At 40.0% G+C, this 23773-nt stretch overlaps 1 protein-coding gene across 4 annotated transcripts in view; it reads left to right on the top strand.

Moving 5' to 3' along the window:
* The first annotated feature begins 273 nt into the window (after positions 1-273).
* The window catches only part of LOC114879166 (telomerase-binding protein EST1A-like), an 81582-nt gene continuing 58082 nt past the window's right edge, over positions 274-23773 (top strand). For 2 of the 4 annotated variants that reach the window (XM_029193808.2, XM_029193810.2), the window contains exons 1-18: positions 274-541; positions 1588-2020; positions 2104-2398; positions 2475-2753; positions 2832-3079; positions 3160-3357; positions 3432-3564; positions 3634-3812; positions 3896-4114; positions 4202-4537; positions 4615-4791; positions 4869-5393; positions 5471-5549; positions 5629-5739; positions 5823-5834; positions 6495-6719; positions 6803-6864; positions 18417-18562. In XM_029193808.2, coding sequence (XP_029049641.1) covers positions 493-541; positions 1588-2020; positions 2104-2398; positions 2475-2753; positions 2832-3079; positions 3160-3357; positions 3432-3564; positions 3634-3812; positions 3896-4114; positions 4202-4537; positions 4615-4791; positions 4869-5393; positions 5471-5549; positions 5629-5739; positions 5823-5834; positions 6495-6719; positions 6803-6864; positions 18417-18562 — 3706 coding nt within the window. In that variant the 5' untranslated portion in view covers positions 274-492. Of the gene's footprint in view, positions 542-572; positions 749-1587; positions 2021-2103; positions 2399-2474; positions 2754-2831; positions 3080-3159; positions 3358-3431; positions 3565-3633; positions 3813-3895; positions 4115-4201; positions 4538-4614; positions 4792-4868; positions 5394-5470; positions 5550-5628; positions 5740-5822; positions 5835-6494; positions 6720-6802; positions 6865-18416; positions 18563-23773 lie in introns of those variants that run through there. The other 2 variants (XM_029193811.2, XM_029193809.2) reach the window with 2 other exon arrangements.

The raw sequence follows: 23773 nt of genomic DNA on the forward strand, positions 1-23773 counted from the left end.
TTGATTTTAAATTTTGATTGCGTTAGTATTGTCTCACATGTACATTTAAACTTGCGGCTGTCATCACATCAAAGCCGAGCCAAACTCGCTCGAGAAACTGTGGTTTCTCTGGCGACAGGCAATTTGCATAAGGATTCATCGTACATAAAATAGCTATCATAGTTGATTATAGCTATGCCGTTAGTTGGATGCAATAACTGAGGTGGCGTTTAAATCGGTTTCTGTTCGGCCTAATTTGCGATGAAACGTGGGCTGTTTTACCGACGTGGAATTCTGAGTTTGGCCTCGACGCTTGCATCGCCTTATTAATTTATCTTTAGATAATGTAAGAAGCCAATTATTGAAATATTTCTTTTTAATTTTGATTCATTTATTTTTATTAGGCGATTGTGCATCTGTTAATGCTGATTCCTGGCATCAGTTAAATATCAGATTATAAGCAAATTTGTATTCTTCGAGTTTATAAAAATTTTGGTACGATTGTACTTCAATATGGCGAACCGCGACAAAGGACGCAGAAAGTGGGGAGGATTTTTACAAGGTACTTTGAAAAAATTACATTATCAAATAATATAAATATCTTAATTTACAATTGTATGATTACATTTTATGTGTGCATAGTTAATAAATATGTATGCTTCTTTGTAATTCTATCGAGTGCATTCACAGAGCTAACCTCATCAAACAAGCTAACCTAAAATTACAGCGGGAATTATTATGCTGTGATATGTTGTGAAATTTAACCAGAGTAAGAAATGAATTTAACATTTCCCATAATTTCTATCAGACTTTTCTAGAAGATGTAAATTTATTTCTAACGGTTGTAGATTACATAACTATCATATCTCATTTTTGTAGATTGTTAGTAAATGTAGATACTGTCAAGAGTGTCAACAACTAGCATTTAATTAACACGTTTAACTAAACTTTATACCAAGCTTATAAAAATATGTAATTATTGTAATTCAACAAAAGTATATCATATTACATGCAAAGTATTATGATTAATGTATATGAAAAGTGATAAAAATATAGACATTTCTCATATAACTCTTTAATCACTTTCTAAAGAAATTTCTAAGAAAAGCTTGTTATCGTTTGAGCTATGTAACTTACTTATAAAAACTTATTAAAAATTGAAGTTTCCAGGTGTTTAATTTATGATACAAATGATTTTTTTTTTCAAAGGATATTCAATCTTTATTGTGTAATACTTTAGTCTTTTGTATCTTTCTTTCCCAGAATTTTGTATAATTTAAACAATGAAATGTATTAGAGGTGATTAAATATGACTTGTACCTGTATGATTATTTATAAAAAATAACTATACGTATTGTCTAATAAGCATTTATTAATTTATAATAAACTCTTTCAGTTGCCTGCAATTTTATTAAAATTTTGTTTTTTCACTTAATTTGTATCTTTTATTGTAACATTGTATAAATAAATGTAATATATTATGTAATTAAAATAAATATAGAGATCTAGTGAATTATTTAATTTGATATGTATTATATATGTTATGATTAAATATTATTTAAATCTTTGTTAATAGTTTTAAAAAAAAGAGAACCTAATAATTTTCAGAGAACACAAAATTAGAAAAGGATAAATCAATGGGAATGCGAGGTGGAGGAAACAGAGCATCTCAAGCTTTGTATAGACCAGGAAGTGGACCTCTTCGAAAGTCTGGTAGATCTACAGATGATTTAGATAATGAGAATATATCACAGGAAAAACCGAAATCAAGCTCCGTCCAATATCGTTTAAAACAATCACAATCCAATAGATCCAATCAAATGCAAAATAGTCCACCATCATCTCAAGTTGAAAATGTAACAGAAAAATTAAATGATTTAAATATTAACTACAAAAGTTCTACAAACATTGAGCAGGCACAAGATTCTTCTCAGAACAGTAATTCCGGAGATTCAAGAAAAAAATCTAAGAAACCAGAACAGCAATTGTACATACCTAAAAAAGTGAAAGAAGCATTGGCCGAACAGGATGTAATAAATAGGTGAATTATGTGAAAATATGTTTGTTTCGTTATTAATGAAATATTGTGGATTGAATAAATATATTATTATCCTTATCGCTTAGATCTCCCAACCAAGGGGGTTGGGATCGGGATCAAGAGAGAGAACACAGCGAAGATCGTGATTCTCATTCCAATCGTAGCTATAAAAGTGATAGTCACCGTAATCGTTCAGGTGGCTACAGTGGACGAGACAATGAAAGTGGAAGTAAAAACAGAGATGATCATGGCAAAAGATATTCGGGTAATCGTCGAAATCATCGACATGGCAATGATAACGAAGAGCGTTGGCGATCTGACTCTCCTTTGTCTAGTAGAAGTTACGGATGTCGCAAAGATAGCTCTCGTGAAGTTAGACAGGTCAGTAATGTTTGGTATAATGTTTAATATAACAGAACTAACATCTCTACTTAATTTTTAATATTTTTTTATTTAGGGTTCAGAACCTCTTTTTGTAACAACGAATCATGTAAATGATTTTAATCGTACTAGAGATACGCGTAGTGTAGAACCCGTCGGACATCCCGAGAAATTTCAAGGCAAACCACCTTCAGGTAAATGGGGTGGTACAAAAGATAGTTTGCCAAAAAATATAAAAATAGAACATTTACCACCTAGATTACAGAAAAAATATCTTATCGATAATGGTTTACCATTACCACCAAGTTCATCACCTTCAGAAGAAGCATGGAATAGTAGTAGTATCACTTTTCAGGTAAAAAATAATTTTTTTTTTTATTCAGCTTTCGTAATGATGTTTTCAATTTGTTGATATATAAATTTTCTTTTAAAGGCATCATCAAATTATAATTTTCCACCTGCAATGCAACACTCACAAACTATGCAAAATTTACCTCCATCTGGTCCATTACCTCCACAATCTAGCTGGTCTAACACAGTTCCAGCACGAAGTAGAGGCAGAGGTAGACTTAGACCAGAAGACTTAGAAACTTCAACTAACATTTTTAGGTGTGTTACACCTGATCAGTATTCAGCTCCAAGTTCCAGATCTCATACGCCAAGCCAAGAGTACATGCAAAGGTACATATATCTTTTGGAAATCTTGTAATTGAATTTTTTCTTTCATAGCTAATAATAATTTAACCATTTATGAAAAATAGGTCCTATGATCGTCGTGGTAGTAATAGCACTATGTATACTAGTATGGAAAGTTTAAGTCGCGCTGATAGCTCAATGATGCCACCACCGTCGTCGGCGTCACCCGTTACTTCAACATCTAATACAAATAAACGTCAAAATTCTCCAGAAAGTCATCGTCGAGGAGTATCTCCACCTCCGGCTTCTCATCGTCCTCAAACGTACTCATTTACATGATATATGAGTATTTATTTTTTCAACATCCCTATATATTGCCTTTGATTTTCATTTTCAGGCAACGCCTTAGTACTAATGCGATCGAGCGCAGTACCTCACAGGAGAATAAAAATGATCAAAATTTAGGAATTAGCCTATCTAAAAGCGAGTCCGTTAATACAGGATCAAATACATCTGTTGAACATCCATTTGTAGGTGTTCTAAAAATATATTTGTAATTAAAATTCAATTGCTTATTACATTTAAGTTATGGTGTTTAGGATTGGAATGAGGAGGTTGAATTAACCGAAAAGCTAGAAGCCGAACGTGCCAGTCGTAGCTCTTCTGTGCTAAGCTTACGTGAAAACGTTAATGTACCAGGAAATGAAACTACAACAGGTGGTCACAGTCGACGTAAAAAAAAAAAGCGTGAGAAGAAGTACGCAGCAGACCGAGGCAGGTAAGGGTTGTCAGTGTTTATGCTTTGGATTTCCATTAAGGATATTAAGTTTCATAGTGCGTTTATTTTTCATACTATTTAAGGAGCAATAGTAGAGATAAAGCTCGAGTTAACAGCCGTGATCGGCAAAATAATCAACAAAATAGGGAGAATGATAACTACAATAACAATCAAAAGAATAGTAGTAGTAGAAGATATGATCATAGAAGACATCGCAATATTATACAACGTAGTCGAGAATCTAGTAAAGATAGAAATTATCGAGGGGGTAATCGGAATTTCGATGACCTTCATAGACATAGGTATAAATTGTTTTATAAAATTCATACTTTGAATGGAGTAAATATTAGAACTTATTGGCAATGTTTTGTTTTACATACGATTTTCAGATTATCATCTGATCGTTATTTAGATGAAAATTGGAGAACAGGTAGAAAAATGTCAGCATGTGAGTCTGACGATGGACGACAGACACCTAATGTTTCCTCTTACTCTATTCCTTTATCGAATACAACTTTGAATTTGGCAACGCATCAGACATCACCTAGTGGATATAGTAACTCACAACCACCAGGTGTTTTAGTGTTACCCGATACTGGCCAATCGCCGCCTAGTCATTCAGTTTCAAGGCAGCAAGTTCAACAGCAAAGAACATTATTTGATCCCAACAATCCTAATAAACCTATCGTTGTTACTTCACCTAGTAGTAGAGCTGCGGTGCAAAGGTGTGATTTTAAATTCTTTTTACATTTTTGTTAAGTTTAATGACATTAATCGATTGGATTATCGGATGTTTCTTCAGAGAAAGCGATACTATGACTCAAAGTTCGACTGTACCAGTGTTTCAATCCCATGGAGGCATTTCTTCTACGCATCATAGCTTCCAGGGAGCACACTTGGATGGTGTACCACCACCATATATGACAAATGACCAATTTGGTAATATAAGACCATCGTGGTACGACCCTTATTCAGATAGGTATGTACAAGTAACAATAATCTTCTAAGTTATAAGAAAAAACAATTGTATTGATACAATTGATTTTTTTTTTTTAGTTTCCGATTAGCCAAAAATCCTTACTTACTTTTGGACATAGAACGCGCCGATTTAGAATTGCAATGGATATTAAGTTCTGGTGGTTTTACGTCAAATTGGGAGAGAGTTTTGTACATAAGGCACTTTCTGCAAGAAAGCTTAAAAACTTTGCTCGAGACTGATATCAAATTTTGTCAAGCTGAGAACGTTGAGCAACACTTTTGGAAGATACTTTTTTACAACATGATCGAGATGCTACGTAAAGGCATGCCTAAGGAAAATCCCGAAGGTCGTGAACATTACAAAAAGATAATGTTGAAAATTATCGATGAGGGTACCCTGTATTTAGAGGGTTTGTTAACTGTTCTTGAAACCAAGTACGAATTCAAATTGGACACGTTTCTTGCGTCATCAACGTTGCCTAAGGGTCTTGGTATCTTAGGTTTAGCTTTAGTAAGTGCCCAGAAAATATATTTGTTTTTGGGTGATTTGGCAAGATATAGAGAGCAAGCAAATGAGACGAATAATTACGGAAAATCTAGACAGTAAGTGGAAAGAAACATACAATGTTACTTCACCCCTGTTGACACTTGTGTTCACATAAATTTTAACATTACTTCAGATGGTATTTGAAAGCACAACAACTTAATCCAAAGAACGGGAAACCTTACAGTCAACTCGCGCTATTGGCTCATTATGCTGTACGTGTTCTAATATTATGGTTTATAATCAAATGAAATAAAGTGAACCCAGAAATTTCAGGTTAACTTTTCTTTTCAGAGACGAAAATTGGACGCGGTATATTATTACATGCGATCTCTAATGGCATCCAATCCTCTACATTCTGCGAGAGAGAGTTTAATAGCACTTTTCGATGAAAATAGAAGAAAGGTACGTGAAATTCTAAAATACTTTACTATTATGTTTGTATTAATACTAACTTTAATAATATTTTGATTTTATTTTGCCGCCAGTATCTACATTATGTAAGTAAATTTCGATACTTGGTGTGATTTATCTAGATACCAGTTACCTTAAACTGCAGCTTGAATTAGTTTTCTCTATTTTCAAACTCTTTGATATGCTCCCTTCGTTTCGCGTATATTCAATAAATTTGTTCATATCATCATAAGCCTTCTCGCACGCTTACAACTGTTAATGAAATATAAAATAATTAATGACTCTGGTACAGCCGAAATCGTTTAAAGGCAAAACATTCTATGCTTGGATAGAATCAATAACATAATTAGTAATCTGAAATAGTAGTGTTCACCGAAATTAGAAACCTAGTTTAAACATTATTCAATTATAGTTCGCCGCATTTTGTTGGATTATTTGCTATAAAGCAAAGCACAATAAGTATATTAGTTATTAGCACTATTTTGCACACAATGTTAGCATGCATCTTTTTTTTTTTAAATAGTTGCAGCTGAAAGATACAAACATTTAACGAGCTTTTTACACTTCAGGTGTATGATGCTTGTATCTTTTGTTAGTACTTGAGAGATTGTATAAAATATAGATATCTGATGGAATCTTTTATGAGAAAGTGTACAGTGAACTCTCATTTACGCTATGCAGTATGCTGTTAGTAAAATCATAGTAAGCAGTAAAATAAATTTTTAACATGTGATGTATTCTATCAGTATGAATCCACGGAACGGAAACGAAAGGAGGAGAGGGAATGGAAGGAAAGGGCCAGAATGAAAGAAAAAGAAGGAGCAAATAATATTGGAGGAGGTTTGAGGAGAGAAATATGGATTCATCCTGGTGGAAGACGTGTTCGTCGTACAACTACTGCAGCCACTGCCAATGAAGCGAGGCTATCTCATAGTGATTTAGAAGAATTGGCACAACTAAGCAGTGTCGAGGTGCGAAATCACTTCCAATTTTATTTTTTTTTGTAGCAAATCACATTACGAAACTTAATTTTTATATTTTTAATTTGCTCCAGGTGAATAAACGATTTGTTACATCCTATCTTCACGTCCATGGGAAGCTGATCACCAAAATAGGGTGAGTGATTTTGTTAAATATTTTACTTTGTTTTGGAAAAACTTGTGATATGCTTGGATTTCTTTTTTATTTGCGAAAGTGTTTAGTTGCTATATTTATTTTTATTGTTTATATCTATTTCATCAAATTTAAATTATTCCGTGCACTTGAATTTATTGAAGAAAGGATTAGCATACCATATGTTCCTATTAGACCGTGATATTACCAGGTTCTGTCATTTATTATGTAAGCAAAGTTTTAATGGCTCCCAGTAGAGCTATAACAGAGAGTCTCTAACTCAAAGGGTTCACTACGTGCAAGTTTAGTTACCATATATGTAGACGGTGTCCATTATTAATTGCACTATGGGGGTTTCGATGCTGTCGATGCGATGCTATTAATTCTGAAGAGTTACGATAATATTGTCGATAGTAGACCAACGTTCCTACACTATTTCTTTTTTTGTTAAATCTTGTTAACTCTACCCCTTTGCACCTCACATACGTAAATCTACCATTTTTTTGATTCTTATTTATGAAACCAGTTATTATTTTACCTCCTACCTTAATAGTCTCTGCTTAAAAATTTTTACGTTTCCTTCTTGAATTGCTCAAAGCAAAGATTAAGAGCTTCTCGGTCAAAGTTAAAATTACCTATCGGCCAGTCATGCATAAAATAGTCGCTGAAGAAAAGCAGCTTGTTTTAAAGTAGTTAAACTAATTGAGTATCATACGAAGTCGTATTGTGCTCTGAATTCGTGGAAGCTGGTAGCGACCGGTAGTTTTATCGGTATGCGAAAACTGATGATTGTACGTTTTAAAGTGCTTGTTGAAGGGACTGTCGTACGAGGAGTTTCTCATAACGTGGACCGTTTACAACTCGGTTGTAAAACAAGATATTAAATCGAGAAACGTTGATGAACAAAACGCACGTGCTCGAAAGGGCGTTTTAGGAATGTACGTATTTTATTGTAAAATATTACGATGCGTGGAAAGGGTTGACTATAAAATAGAAAATAATATACGTGTTGTAAATATTTAATTATTAAAAATGGAATGGTGGAATCTCTTTCTTTGGAATCATCATTTTCCTTAGGAAAATCTACTGTATCTACAGGAATAGATAGGAGGATTTGTTTTCAAGTAATTCTAAATATTTTTTAATAAAAAAATTATTAATTGAAAATCGATCTCGCTTGTGCAAGTTTCGAATCGTTGAGATCACCGATCGATCTCTACCGTAGGGACAGTATCGCGAGGAAAGAGAGGGAAATGCCCGTGGCAATTTACTCGGCAACATTTACGTCCAGCCGCGAATCTACAGCTCTTCTCGCAGAGGTCGTAACTTTGAGCTGTGGTTTCAAAGCTGTTGCACGTTTCTCAGTCAGTGAAGCGAGCCGAAGACGAACAGGGACACGCTCGGTGTAGTTCACCAGCCGGTGGTCAAGTTGATGGTGCGGTTGACTGGCTGTCCGACTGGCCGACATTTGCATCTCGTAAAACGTTGCACACCCTCGTTCTTCTCTCGGGGATATCGTGTAACAGAATACACCTGACAAGTAAATGCAGCACCCTTTGTTTCTGCTGTTGTTTTAGAGATTTCGTGGCAATCATCGATTACCAAACCCTGTCTTTCTTTATCTTCTGTAGCATAGTATTCGATTTTCTTAATTTTCCATGTAGATACATGGAATGTCTTACTAAAAGCAATCTTATAGCGAAGATTCATGGAACTTTTCGATCGTACCGTTAGAATAGAATCTCCCTACGGAAAAAAAAGATTCATAAAAAAAATTTTATTCGATGTAACGGAGAGCGAACCCGATACCAGCTTATTAAATGTAATATTCGAAACTATCGCAGCCTCTTGCAACGTGATATTACGAGCGGTGTAAGAGCATCGTGGAATGTAGTAAAGAGCGAATAATCTGAAAATATCACCCCATTTCGAGCAGCCGCGTATCGACAAGGGAATTTGCTGGCCGATAGACAGAGAAGTTAGAGCGTCAACGAGAAACAAGAAAAAAAAGGGAATACAACATAAGAAAAAACGAGGCGATATATGCTAATAAGTACTAATAGAGTCTCGTCTGTGCCGGATATACTCGTCGTAGAAAACTTCTTCGTTCTCACGTGTGAAAAACGAGTCTTAACAGAGGAGTGTAGCCTTTGCTTCTTTAAGCTGAACGGTCAAAGAGGTGTTTCCGATTAGTAATCCATTCGGTTCATGATCATAATGAAATGTATCCTCTGGATTCATTTCTTCTTTTCTAATTCTCTTCCTTTAACGCGGCCAGTATACGGTACAGTCTCGTTTTCTCCGTTCTTCATCGTGTTGCTCGTGATCCCTGGAACCCTGTCGAGCCGAGCGTGGTCCGCGCTCTGGCCACGTACGCCGGCACGTAACTTCGTGTTTTCTTGCACGGCGGTAAAAATGTTAATTGACAATTGCGTGGCGCCAACGGTCCATCTCTCCCGTCTCTCGTCCGGCCCTCTGCGCAAACCCGCCGTTGGTTCGCATCCTCCTCCTCTTTTGTGTCGTATCCGGTGTGCCTTGCTCGTAACGACCTTGCGAGTACCTTGCAGCCTGTTTAATTGTAGCGAGTGGCGAGCAGGAGGCGACGCGTTGTCATACGTGATAGTCGTAAAATTGGTGTCGATATTCGTGGCGGCTGCCGGCTCGTCCGCGACGATTTATACCGTCGCCCATCGTGGCAAAAAGGTGTTCCCTTATAGTTCGCCAAGCCAAGGGTGATTTATTCGCACCGGACAGCCGGTTTCTTCGTGGAATTTATCGGTCGTTTTGCTTTCGATCGGCGGGAAAAAAAAATTGATGCGAATTGCTCCTACTTGCCTCTTCTTTGCCACTCTATCGTTAACGAAGAGGGTACTTTACGTTATTTCATTATCCTTTTTGTGGCGGGCCAAAGTTTTGAAAATGGTATGAAAACGTCGATGCAAGCGATGCCAGGCAGGATGTTTCTTCGTCTCGTTAGTGGAAGTTTGTTCGCGGCACGATCAGACGCGAGGGGATGATCTCTTGGAGGCTTTCAATTTGCTCGCGTGGTCCCGCGCATAATTGGTTTCGCGGCGATCAGGAAGCGAATATAGGAAGGGAGAGAGGATGGGTGGAGCGGGCGGATAGAAGGGATGTTGCTTCGTCCTGCTCCATGGAATATACTTACCAGATCTATAATTGGAATTGCTAGGGAAAACCGGTGCCATCGGTTAGGTGGTTGTTACCGGCGCGATACGTGCGTGGCATAGATGCACGCGTGGACTATGCTTCTCTTTTTCTCAACGAAGGGATGGCTCTTAGTCCCTGCAGTTAGACTCGGGGCCGTCTTATACCGTGTTGCTGAGAATGGCGTAATGGATTTGGCTCATTACCGGGCTCGAGCATCGTTCTGCTACTCTTGAGTTATATGCCCTCAAGGACGACTTCCATGCAACCTGGCCCTTTTCTTCAACTGTTTCCTACGCGTATCTCCTCCGGGTACCCGCCACTCGTCATATCTGTTGGACTGCATTTATCATCAACTTTGATGCGTCTTTATCTGACGCTTTATGGCGCCTGGCGTATCATTAGTTTGCCGTATCACTTCCTTCCGTTAACCCCTTCGTAACTAAATTAACTTCTTTTTTTATCTAATGGTCCTTCATCCTTGAATAATGGTAGCTAGGTCAATCGTAATCTTTTATTGGAAGGTTCTGTTAACTCTCTAAATTGGTGGACTCTTAATTTGATTTTGTATTTCATATTTCTTTGGTCACGATTGACCGAGGCTCGGCTGTTCAAGGGGTTAATGTTAAACGATTATCGACGCGCATAACGAGGTGGTAATTAAACCTATAAATCGATATCAGTGATAGAAGGGGAGGAGCGGGGATAACCGTTTCATAACACTTGTAAAGTGAAAGAGGCAGTAGCTTCTTTTATATCTGCAACACGGTGCAGAATGAGAGAAAGAAGGAAAGAAAGAGGCAGAACAACGTCACGTATACAGATGCAGAAAGTTAAGTAGTACGAGTGTAAGGATACGCCTATAAGGTCTTCGGCTGCCTAGCACACATGGATTCTGATGGTCGTTTACCCGCGGCCCTCGAGTGACGACCCCGCCCGCTTCAAGGACACCCTTGGACACCGCAACCTCGGACCAGAACCCGACCATCTTCAACAACCGACTGCACGTATGCATCGTGCCATGACTATCTGGATTCCTCTTGTCTGTCGATAATCTTCTGATAGTCGTTTTCAACTCCCTGTGATAATCGGACGAACCTATGTTGAATCTTTCTACAATCTCCATTTTACCATCTGATAATTTCAGTCTTCTTTTTTTTCAGTTAGGGTGAAATATCCAGGGTCCTTTGATTATTACAGGACTTTGTAGCAATTTGTTAGAAAGGCTGGATTAACTTATTTTTTGAGGTGGGATAAAGATAAATAATGAATGCAGTTTTAGACCAAGAATATTTATTTCTTCAGCTACTACATAAATCTTTCGAAATAATTTTTAAAAGAATATAAGAAATATCTACTACAAGAAGAAAAGTGCAGTCTTCAAAACATAGCAGTGCCTAAACTCTTGATTTATCGTAGGGCCAGGTTTCTCAAGTCGACCGAATAATTACAATAAATTTCCGAATCCTAATCCTTCGCAAGGATTAACAGATACTTTCTTCAACAGCGAATTCCTTTATTCTGAAGGATGTTTGCTGAAGCCCTCTGTTAGAATCGAGGCGCACCTTATCCTTCTCTTCTTTCACCGAAATAGGATGCGCATTTTGATAGAACGGCATCCATCCCTCTTTCGACTGCTTTCCTCTTCGTATCCATAATGGATCCTGATGCTCCTTTGCTTTCGAACGAGGGAATATTTGTCTCGCTTTAATTGAAAAATCCCTTTTCCATTGAGACTGAAATCTTCTTAGACCGTCAGTTATTTTCGGTCGTAACAAAAGACGCGTCTCGTTTATCCGCTTAAAATCTTAACCACCTCTTCCTCTCTTCCTGTTCTTCAGTTTACGATTACAGTAACTATCTATTCGCGAGTCAAAATAGCGAGTGCACAGAGGATTTCAGACGACCAGAGTTTATTAGATCATTCGGAAAGCAGTGGAAAAATTTAACTTTCTTTCATTATATTTTTATTTTCCATCATTCGGTAGTGCCCCCCATAGACTCTTCAGTTACCTGTACCATGGTGTTCAATTCCTGGCTAAGGTGTCTTTGACGAAGTAACCGGGTACCCCGTTCTATCACCGGTTCTCGACGTACCGGATAATGTACTTGCTAGTAATAATGCCTGCTCTTAACTCTGATTTATGGCGGTCAATAAAGAGATCATCTATAATACCGTGAGCTGCTTATTAAGCCAGCGTTGCACTGGCTGCTGATGTGTTTACGAACTCTGTTTGCTCGTTCAGGCCTCCCGTTTGCTAAACCTCTTCGACCCATCGGTAGTTCGTGGCTTCGCCAGCCTCGATTTCGCAATCGTATCGATTTTCTAATGCACGCACCAATCTCCCTCCACCGTTTGTCTGGTTGTTGATTAAATCCCCTTCTACGAGAGCATCCGTTTTAACCCCGTAATCTCGATTTCTAGCTAAAATTGCAATTCTGTCCCTGGTATTCGATCGTGCCTCTTCGGGGATTCAACGATGATGGGTGAATCATTTTTCGCAGCCCTCTTTGGAAAGAGCCAGAGAGAGAGAGAGAGAGAGAGGAATATAAAATTGCAACGCGAAAATTACTACACGTATCTTCTGGTTATCTTTTCCTAAGCACGCTGTGATAGTTCTTTTTCGAAACAGGCTCGATTGAAACGTATCCCCTCGAGGCTGGCCTCCAGGTGTTAACAGTGTAATCCCGTGCATTCGTCAGGCTACTCTTCGATATTGACTCGATGGGCGACGATAACAAGCCCCGAAGGCTTGACACCTTATTACAGATCGCTTGGATTTAGATGTAATGCGTGTCATTTGTAATAGACTTCCTACTATTCAACCACATCGATTTCCTTCGCCCTGAATTTATACGAACAGTGGGTGTGGTGGAGTCAGCGGTACTTTTATCTATTTTCTCCTGTATTTTAATGACCATTTACCTTATCGTGTCCGCTCTTTATTAAAATGGAAAAATTTAAGATGCGCGTTTCATCGCTCGAATTCTTCCACGTGTTTCCGCGCGTGTAACGTGAATGCACGCGAGAAGAAAAGGCCGCACCGTGGACAGGAGTAAATTGAATGACAGGATATTTATGGTAAGACACGGCGTATCATTTATCCGTGAATTTTCAATATCGAGCCGATCCTTTCTTCCTCCGTCGACTCTTATTATCCGCGTTATCGCGAGAAAGGATCTTCGTCGATTCGTCTCGATCCGTGTAAAGTTTTTAATTAGAGCAAGTTGACCGTCGCCGATGTCAATTTGCACGGTCTATCGTTGCTTGAAATTAATTTCACGGCTGGTATAAACGCGATATATTAGCATGCTGTGAATTGTAAAAAAAAAAAGAGAAGGTAGACTGGGATGAATCGTAGATCGGTATCATCCTCGATCGAACGCCCACGCGTAATGGAAATTCGTCTGCCCGACGATTCGCTTAATAATAGGAACAATATTAATGATAATTACGATTACAAAAAATGCATCGAGGGATAATCGCGTACCGGTGTCGGGAATGGTAGGTTGATGGTGGCAAGCGAGCAATTTAGATTTTGTAACCGAGATAATATCCGGTCGCATTATATTTCTATCGTCGGGCTACGATATTGATAGCCAATTAATCTTCGCTCGTAATCACGTTGCCATCGATTTATTGCTCCTCTATGGGCGTTGAGCTGACGATGAGAACCTAGAGAAAGCGAGGACAATTTGTTTGCCTTCGAGGAAACCTGTGCTTATACTTAAATCGATTGGCAAATTTTGATTTACCGCCTTTGTGTTACCAACTGGTGATACAGTAGTGATAACACGTCCTATGGGGGAATTATAATTTAAATTGCAACCTTCGGTAATTTGCTCGAGAAGCTTTTTACGTTGTCGTTGAAAATATATTATTCGTTGTAATTCTTGATCTACAGTATCTTTTATTTAATCCAAGAAAAAAGAAATACATATTTCATAACTTAAACCTAGAAATTTGGTATTCATGTGCACCGCAATCGTGACTACAATAACGGGCACAAATTACACCGGTGAATACAGTAGTAGGAGTAGCGTTGTAACGGCTGTCGGAGGTGTTACGTCGTTCCACATTCACGGTAATCAAGCTATCTCTGGCAGGCATCTTCCGAAACAGCCGGTTCTTAGGTCTGTTGGGTGTCAATAGAGCGTAAGGTGGTCGGTTACAGCTTATAAGGTCTCCTCGTGTGGGGCATCGCTCGGTAGCGTTGGCATCCTGACCTAAGACTCTTACTTACACGACGACCTTACCGTACTAAGAGGTGATTTCCTGATGTATGCTTCCATCCGACATTACCAGTTACTTATTGAAAGAACTGGGCAATCGTTAAAGGCTACGATTTATAGCATTCTTCGAACGACCTTTGAGCGTCGCTCAAATAAATTTGAGGTAACGCGACACACCGAGATAACTACGTTCGCGAAAAAGTTTCTGCGATGCGTCAACCATGGTTATAACCAGGGAACGAAGAATCGAGGACCTTTCGGGGTATCGGTGATAACGTTGCACCGTTAGGTTATTTGAAAATGATCGTGCATTAAGGAATATATAAGGATAAAGTGCCACGATAATAATATAAAGTATAGTGAAGGGTAAATATATTATTTTGCATACTATGGATAAATCCTCTTACTGTTTTATACTGTCGAGAAATTTAAGAAAAATTAAGGTCTTCTTGTTAGATCTTCAATTTGAAGTCTGAAGAAGTGGCAAAATCATAAATCGATATATCATTTCGACGTACATTTTCATCATTTTTGACGGAAATCAACGATTCTCGGGATATCGATTTTTTTCTAAAAATGGTTTTGGTGAATTCAGCTAAAAGGAACTACATCCGAGGCGGCTGCTTCAAAGACTCTCGATCAGATTGAAGAAGGATCGAAGCCGTGAGTGCAATTTCGCGAATAATTCCGTTATCACGATTATCCAATGATGAAAAGCGGCGAAGTCTGGTTTCGCGAAGAGAGAAGTCTGCATACGTGAGGATGTGGTAAGGATGAGACGAAAGACGAAGAAGCTGGAAACTTAATGCTCGTGGTACCGGGACCACGCCGTCGCTATATCGGCGAGGAATGGTTATGGTGCCCGGCCCACGCAATCCGTGGGTCATGGACCATGATCTATGGTAGACGCTGGAATGCCCCGTTATGCGCTAAAGTGCAAACTTGTTAGTCATAGAGTTGCTCGGTGTCGATGGGACATCGCGGGCTGCCGCGGGGGCTGTGCTGGCTTCAGCAGAAGAAAGCTCACCGAGTGTACGCTTGGTCTTTCTCTAACTCTTCCTCGCTTCGTTTCCGTCGCTTTCTCTATGGGTAACTGCTTTCCGCATCGACACAGAAACACCGACTTGCATCATCGTGACACGGCGACCGTGGGTCGTGCGGATGCCGTTATGCCCTAAAGTGCAATCCTCTTTCTTTCTCTGCATTTCCCTCTCTCTTTCGTCGCGGATTTCTTCTTTACAGTCCCCGCACGCTCGATGGTTCCTCGGTTGCGTGATTGCGGTGCCAATTGTGTCCTCGCACCAAATCGCGAGCAGTCGTTTTTTCATTTTCCTTGAAACGAAATTTTTACATTTTCGAAGACTCGAAGGCATTGCAATGAATAGTAACAGCCTGGCATTGATTTTAATTAATCCAAAAAATATTGATATTAGCTTGTGGCAAAAAAGGTTGATAGCTGGAAACAGGTGTAACGTCTTCGTTAAAGTAATGGATTCCCATGGCGATGATCTTGTGCAAATGGAACAGTTTCGCTATCGTGAGAATGCTGTTTCCATTTTAGGTAAGGGCGCTTGAAAGCGGTCGTTGACAGTGTCGTTGACGATCGAATGGCGCCTTGAACGTGAAAGGAGCGCTTGTTTATCGCTGCTGGCATGGTTCATCGAGATACCACCTTAACCGAGTGTACCCTTATTAAGTCCGCGTTACCTGCCCGAGACACGTGTGTTAATCATGTTTTTAGTGTCTATCAAAGCGTCGTAAAGTTAATCGGTCGCTCTGGTACACCTGACCGACGAGTTTCGTGACTTCAGCAAACGTTCTGGTAGAGTTCTAGATGCCGATCGTTATTTTATATTTCAACCTGATTACAGTTCGAAAACTGATTAGGGTAGCGGTGCAATCAAACCACTTTTTAATTGCAAGTGGTCGAATCAATGGTACTCTAGATCATTTTTTAGCATAGCGGACTCTCGTTATAATGTCACGTGGGCGATTTTACCTTCGCATACATTTTCAAACATTTCTGATACATTTTTATCAAATAAACGAGAGTCTATTATAAATTTTATTTTGTCTTCTGACTATTGGTCAAAATTAAATTCAAACACCTAATGCATGTTCGGGGGATGATAGAAGCGTTTACGAAATTCAACGATATTAGATGTTTAGTTGCGAATCGATCGCGAACACGTATGCCAGTTTACGGGTAACCGGATAAGGATCGTGTATTTCCGCTAGAGCGAAAACGATCGAAAGGTTGTTCGCGTCTCGTGAATCGAGTGAACATTGAAATAAAATTATTACCATAAACGTTGGTGAACGTGTAACTGGATCCACTGGATCCAGGATTTTTTAGTTTCGTGTAATATCGAAGCGGCACCTGGGCTGAAATAAACAAGCCCTTCGACAGTGTCAAAGGTCGCGCAGTCTTCGCTTGTGAAATTGGAATATCTTCTATGGATCCTTAGTAAAGAGGTGAGTTTTACTGCATCCCTTCGCGCTAAGTTGAGTTTCCTCTTTCATTCTTTACGCAAGGGATTCCTCGGCCTTGAGTAACGCGCCTTTACGTTTGCCGTCGATTTTATTGGAAATTCGAGGCTCCGTACACGGTGGGAATGAAAGGTAGAGAGATATCCGATTCGGTGAGTTTATATATATTTGGAAGCGATTAGGTGTAAATTAAAGCTCTTCGGCGGATAGTTGATCCCGAAGTTGGCGCATAAGTGGTCTTTCTCTAGTTCTCGATCCCAAGGGTGTGATGTGTTCGTTGCATAGCGTAAATTCAGCAGGTAGCACGGGGCGCCATGAACAAGAGATCGAGGTTGTGGGAAAGATAGCGCCTCGTTACGTGAGATCTCACCTTCACGTTCCTCCAGCCATGTTTACGAGGGTACGGCTCTTCAGTATGTCTCTCATGGGAGCCGCAATGTTCCCCTTTATCATTCGAATTCAGCCAACCGAGATTAACAGCGCAGTTCCAATGATTCCAACGTTAATAATCGCGAAACGATTACTGAATCTTGATCGGTGATTTATTTATCGCATGCTTCGATGATTGGAGAGAAAATAGAGTTGAACTTCACTTTGGGACGCACAAAATTATTTTCCATTTAATTTTTGGCGAGACTCCGTCGTTCAAGGATTAACGTATAAGAAGTACAATACGTTAGAACGGAGGTACAGGTTTGTTTCTGACAAATTACAACATCTGACATACCGGAACTGACGTGGGTCGATTCAAAGACCGGACAGATTGCAGTTTCAAGTACCCCCGACGATCTCTCAAAACGAGCACCGCGACAAGTTCAAAAGCGCCGACAAAAATGTTCTTTTCGCGAAGATTAACCTCTGAACAGGTTTTCGTGGGTCGTTACTGTTGATAAAATTGGTTGCACCTAATCTGATCAATGGTAACGTCTTGCTGGAGCATTTGAAGTTCAACGTAATGGTGTCCCTTGATCAATCTTTAAGTCTTTTAGAAAGAAAGTACACAACGTCATTGAAATATCGTTAAATTTTTTTCATAATTAAATTGTAACACCATCGCATACTTCAGTGATGAATAACAATAATAGAATAGTGTTTTCATGATAATTAGGTGTATTCTGTTACAGCAGCGTTCATTTCCTGCGTTTATTTCACCTTCGTTAAAGCTCCACTCGTGCGAACGATGCAACGCTACCTGTAATTAGATTCGCAGTCTTATAAATCTGCATTTAAACGTAGCAAACGCGTGTTTAATAGCCACGATTAATAGCCAACGGGTATGTAATCTCGTTTAAATTTAACACGATCCCTTCGATATTTAACAAAGAAACCAGGAAGTGACGTGGGCTAAGTACGTCCTTCGTTGTATCTGGACGGGTCGATGTCCTTATCCAGACTAAAATGTCTGAAATATGCACGATCCTGTCGGGAGATTGATACGAGTCCTGGCTGGCACGTTCATTTATTCATTCATCGTTCGCAGCTTGATTTCTCGTCGGTCACTATTGACTTCACGGTTAAAATTTTTTTCTTTTTAATCAAACAAACTGTCTGCTAAATTGCTCGTCTTCTCGAGATAAAAGAATTAAAACATTAAGAATGAACAGAAGGCTCTGAATATAATTAAAATATTAGGACAGGTACTAATTACTAGATAATTTTGATTTCAGGATGGAGACGTTTCAAGAGGCTGGTGTTCAGATGCTGAAAGAGTTCAGAGCGCTTCTTCAGCATTCGCCTCTACCACTTCCTGGGACGAGACTTCTTCAGCTACTCGCCTTGAACATGTTCGCCATCGAGTCGACGCAGCTGAAGGGTAAGTCAGATATCTTCTTTCGTACGTATACCGTGATCATTCGGGAAATGAAGGAAAACATAGATATTTTCCTCTCTCGCGAAACGGTAGAATTTCTGGTCACGATTTACGGTTATCGTCGCGGAATTATTCGGGGAAGAAATACTGGCGTTGCGAATGCAAAAGAGGAACCGATTCGAATATAGATTCGTGAAATGGAATGTTCGTGATATCAAAGGGATGCTGTTGAAAATATACTAGGGTGTTTTAAGAATTTATTATAACACGTTAACTGCCACAGTGAATATGGCGTTAGAAATCATTCATATACATATTTATTAAAATTGACGGAATTTAAAAAAAATTCCGCTGATAGTTGGCCGCGAGTTGTGGCACGCGAGGGTTGATCGATAAAATGTGGACGCGATAGGTGGACGGAGCTGAAGAGGAAGGAGAAGAAGAAGAAAGTTGTTACGACAATGTTGTAACCGGCACTTTAGATCGAATCTCTTTCACGGCCAGGGCCGTCTCGTTATTTAACGTTGCTACGCGAGCACTCGGCTTGGCCAGGTTTTATTGTTTCGCGTCGTTCTGTCGGCACTGTGGGCACCGCGAACGGCCGCAATAAATCAGAATAACGACTACGCCCGCTGCCAAAAGCCATTCGAATTCAATCCAACGTATCGTCCCCGGGGATCTTTTCATTTTCAGACGCGGCGACTCGCAGATACAAACTGCTTGCCCGTCCGTGCTCGTACATCAAAGCTCTCTTTATCGAATCGAAGCTGAACTCGTTCGAACCTTCTTCGTGTTGCTCCTTTTTTCGTCCTCCCTTTTGTTCCTCTTGTGTCATCAATTTTTTCCTCTCCTTTCTTATTTTTCTTTATCGATCGAACCTGTTTACGGTTCATCCGATCGACGATCATTTAATTTTTGACTGAGGTTTCAATCGGGTTCCACTTGTCATTATACTTGGATTAACTGTAACTCGAGTTTTTTAAAAATATTTATTTTTATCGTTTGATGTATCTTTGCAACGGGACCTTATAGATCGAGTGCCACGGTGAAAATGAATATTTCTTTGAAAAGTAATTGGTAGATTTAACGGCAAAGGATTCGTCGGTCCATTTTAAAAGTCTTCGCCAAGAATCATATTTTTTCGTCAATTTACAACGATCCACTCCTCTTTTCTCAACTCGCCTCGTATTCCACCTCAATTCGAATATTATTTACGAGGGGAATCTTGGGCCGCTTCGCGAAATTTGCAGGAGCAACGTGGGCGTGAAAGTGGTTTGCCATTTCGGCTGAATGTGTTATTCATACCCGTCGAAAACGCGGTGTCCGTAAATTTCCACGTTTACGACTCAATACCCAGAAGAAATTCTCCGTGGCGTAAAATTGATGGGTATAAGAATGCGATTCGCGTTGGTCAGTCGGATGTTCTAGCTCTTCTCCTTTTTTTCTTCTTTTTTATTTGACTTTTACGCGGCTCTCTGCTCGAATTTCCCGGAGTTTCCAACCATACGCTCGATATACGACCGCAAAGCTTTTCACTTTGATGGGATATTTTTGGAAGGCTCGCCTTCCACACGCGCATACTTCAGTTTTATTTTTCGGATACTTTTCAGAAATTAGTAATTTTTATTTTGCAATAAGAATCCTCTTTTTTCACTAAAAGAAGTGGCTCACAGGTGATCCATCTCGGTATCCCTCGACCGCAGGAAGTTGAATAGAAAACGGAAATTAGTTTTCTCTTTCTAAGCAAAAAGGATAGAAAAGAGAAAAGAAACATTGCCACGCCTCTTTCAATCGACGAAACCCTTTTTTCTTCGATTTCCTGCATTATTTCGTCCAATTTCGTTCGTAGACACGCAGTACAGGTAGGTTAGCTTAATGCTCCTCGATCCAGTCATTCTGGTACCGTGACTCACCGCAGTTCAGTGCAAAAGCAACAGGGTCGATCCTGGGCTTTTTGTGGCTGGCGTGCAGGTGCTAGCTTCGTATAATTATCACTAATTCCTAAGAGGAGAGCGAAAACCTTGGTCAAGGACTCGCTGCTCTCAGGATGCTACTCTGCGTCATCAACGGTTCAACTTTTACTGGTCTATTTCCGATGTAAAACCGTCTGCGCGGGCCTTTTGCACCTGCTACTCTTCCTTCTTTCCCGTTGTACGTTTAACTACACAGTTGCGTTTCTCGGTAGAAAATTGATCCTCCTCGGGGATTTCTAGGGAAAGGTGCTCTCTTCAGGTTAAGTGGTTCTTTAGTATTTTTTCTGCCACCCAGAGCAAGATTCATTTCTTTAGTATTCTATTTTATTTTTATTCCATTTATCTAGAAGCCAAGATTTCTTGCAACCAAAAGCACCCTTCTGTGCTCAGGGGTGCACAACCTCTACAGGTACGATCAGCCTAACCGAAGGTTCTCTTCGATTGAAAGCGAGTCCATAGTTCGATAAACCATCGTTAATATTTTTCTGTTGGCAACATGCACGTAGCTGCTGTGTGCTTATTTCTAATCGTCGTGTCGATCTCTCTCCCGCTAACGAACCAGTTCACTCCGCCTTTCCCGTAGCTCTCTTCGCGGTACGGTTTAATTATACCAGCATCGAATGATCGAACTCGTACAGAGAGTACTTCCTGATCGTCCGGTCGATAGAAACGATCGAGAAATTATCAGTGGCGTGCGACAACGAAACACTTGCTGGCGACTAACCTTATCCGTGACACGCACGTTTGATGACCGGCTATCAGGCGACTAGTAATTGAAATCGTAAACACTAGGTTGGTAATAGGCCGTTAAGTTTACGCGTTGCTGTCATACGGTTGAACGCGAGGAAATGTTGCCAAGTCCTGCATTTATTATCCTTGAAACACCACGACGTATCCTTGCCCCGTTCGTCTTACGATTTTCAGTCGCGCTTTCATTTGTGATCCTTTTATAAACCGCGCGATCTAAATTATGGATCGCGGATATGGATCGTCGATGCGTTAACAAAAGGTGAAGAGAAATCCATCGGAACGATAGAGTTCCTCGTGGAAATCGGCTCGATAAATTCCACCTAATAAGCCAGCAGGAAGATGTAAAAATGACGAATCGAGAGGATGGGCAGGTTTGAACCGCAACATTAGACAAAGCATCGGCCGAGGTAACCGAGAAAGCGAATGGAATGAAAAGACGAATCAAACGATGGAAAAGTACAATTCCAGAACTGGCTATCCTGTAATCTACCGCTGGGATTTCTTAGATCCTGGCTTGATTGGTAACAACCGAACCCGTGCTTCGAGAGGCTATGTGTTCTCGTGGCGAGGTGCCGAGGGAAGGTCGTTTACCCTTCCCGTCGAGGAATCTCTTCATCGTTGGAGTAGCCGGCACAGGACGTGGATTATCTTGCTCCACGTGCAATATCTTCGGCTACTACTCGCTGGCGACTCGAGTGCTTTCAATTCCATCCTCGGATAAAGTAGATCTGATGGATGTCTCAAGGATGACTCGACGTTTTGACCGAAGAAAAGAGACGTTTCATTTTTAGCGATTGGGAACGTCAGGTGAAACACGGTTAATAAAAGAAAAAAACGAACAAATATATGACTCTATTGACGGAGAGATTAAAATCGTCGAAAAATTTCGTTTCATTTGGTGCCTCTGTAATGGTATTTCGAAGAAATTCTATAGAAATACTTGAAGAACTCGAAAATTTCGGGTTCAACGAGAAAGATTCAAACAGAAATAGAAAAGGAACACAATTTCGAACACGCCACTGATATTTTACTATCAGCATAAAGTGGCGCATTAAATAATTCAATTAAAAAAATTAATGGTCATGATTAAACTATGCCATCCTGGAGACGTCCGTTTCTGTGCTACTAGTAAGCATTCCAGCGTCAGTGATACGCGCGGAAAGCTTTCCGGCTAAGTAGTTTAATTTGAAATGAAAATGCGATTAGCACGACCGTCGTAAAACTGTCAGCGATATGGGGTGGCAGTTTGCATTCGTATAAAATACGAGAATCCGTTATACGTCCCATTCGGGTTGTATCATTCGTACCGCCTTAGATCCAGTTCTATTCACGATCGCTCTGATAACAGATCGAGATCGATGTCGTTCGAACGTATTGCACGAGTTATTCAACGAGATCCTTGTATAAATAGCACCGGTACAACGATTCTCCTTTTATCTCCTTTTTACCTGTCCCCTTTCGCGCGACCACGTTACAACTCACCTGTACGGGTAATCGGATCTCCAAAGGTGGCGACTGGTCGAGTCGAAAAGCTCTCTCGAGGGGGCCGAAATTGTTGGTTGGTTGAAATTCGATCGGAGGACAGAGAGATTCTTGTCCCATCCGACGACCCTCGTCAGCTTTCGGTGATTCGTAACAAAGGGTGGTGAAAAAGGATCAGAGACATCGGTCAGATCGATGTTCCCCGTAGTTTGTACGAAAAAATCGCTTGAAACGAGCGTCGAAAGATTCGTAGATGCGTTCGTACCGATACTCGTCTAATTACATCTAACTGTACCGGCTACCAAACCAGTATTATTTGCGATAATACGATAGACAGCCGGTTAATTCCCTCGTCATTTTGTACGTAATTCTACTGGTCTACCTTGTTATCTTCATCGTGTATACTTTCATCCTTATCCATCGCGAGCCAGCAGATGAAAGGTCACTTCCGATTTATTGATAGAAATAAGGGAGGATACAGGGGGAGGGAAAGGGAATTCAGTTATTCAATTATTGTTTCGGCATGCAGGATGCATGTACATGGAAATCATTTTTCCTTGGTTATGTTAGTTTCAGCGGTTTACAAGACGGAAGTTGTGGAAAACGTTTAGGGGATAATTGAGATAGAAGCGGCTAGGTTGATCGTACCAGGGGTCGAGGACTTTTTCATTTATTACAAGTTCCGAGTTCTCCTCTACGATTCTCCTTAATAATTTAAATTTATAACAATTTTCTTTGCGCTTTTGTTTGAAATTTACAAAATAATTTCCAAAGCCTTGGAGAAACGCGTGTACGGACGACATAGCAAGTGTTGCGCACTGAAATTCGCAAATTACGCGTCTCGAATCACTTACCCGCCGCGAAAGGCGCGTATTAAAGCGGCGACGAGATGCCTCCTTGGGTATCGGAGTAAATGCTCGCGTGTGGGGTACCCCGGTGTACCGGCGGCCAATGAACAATCATATAACGCCGAGGCTAATGTCCCTAATGTCTATAATCTCGGATCATC

This window comes from Osmia bicornis, chromosome 12, assembly GCF_907164935.1.
Source record: "Osmia bicornis bicornis chromosome 12, iOsmBic2.1, whole genome shotgun sequence".
Taxonomy (NCBI): Eukaryota; Metazoa; Arthropoda; class Insecta; order Hymenoptera; family Megachilidae; genus Osmia; species Osmia bicornis.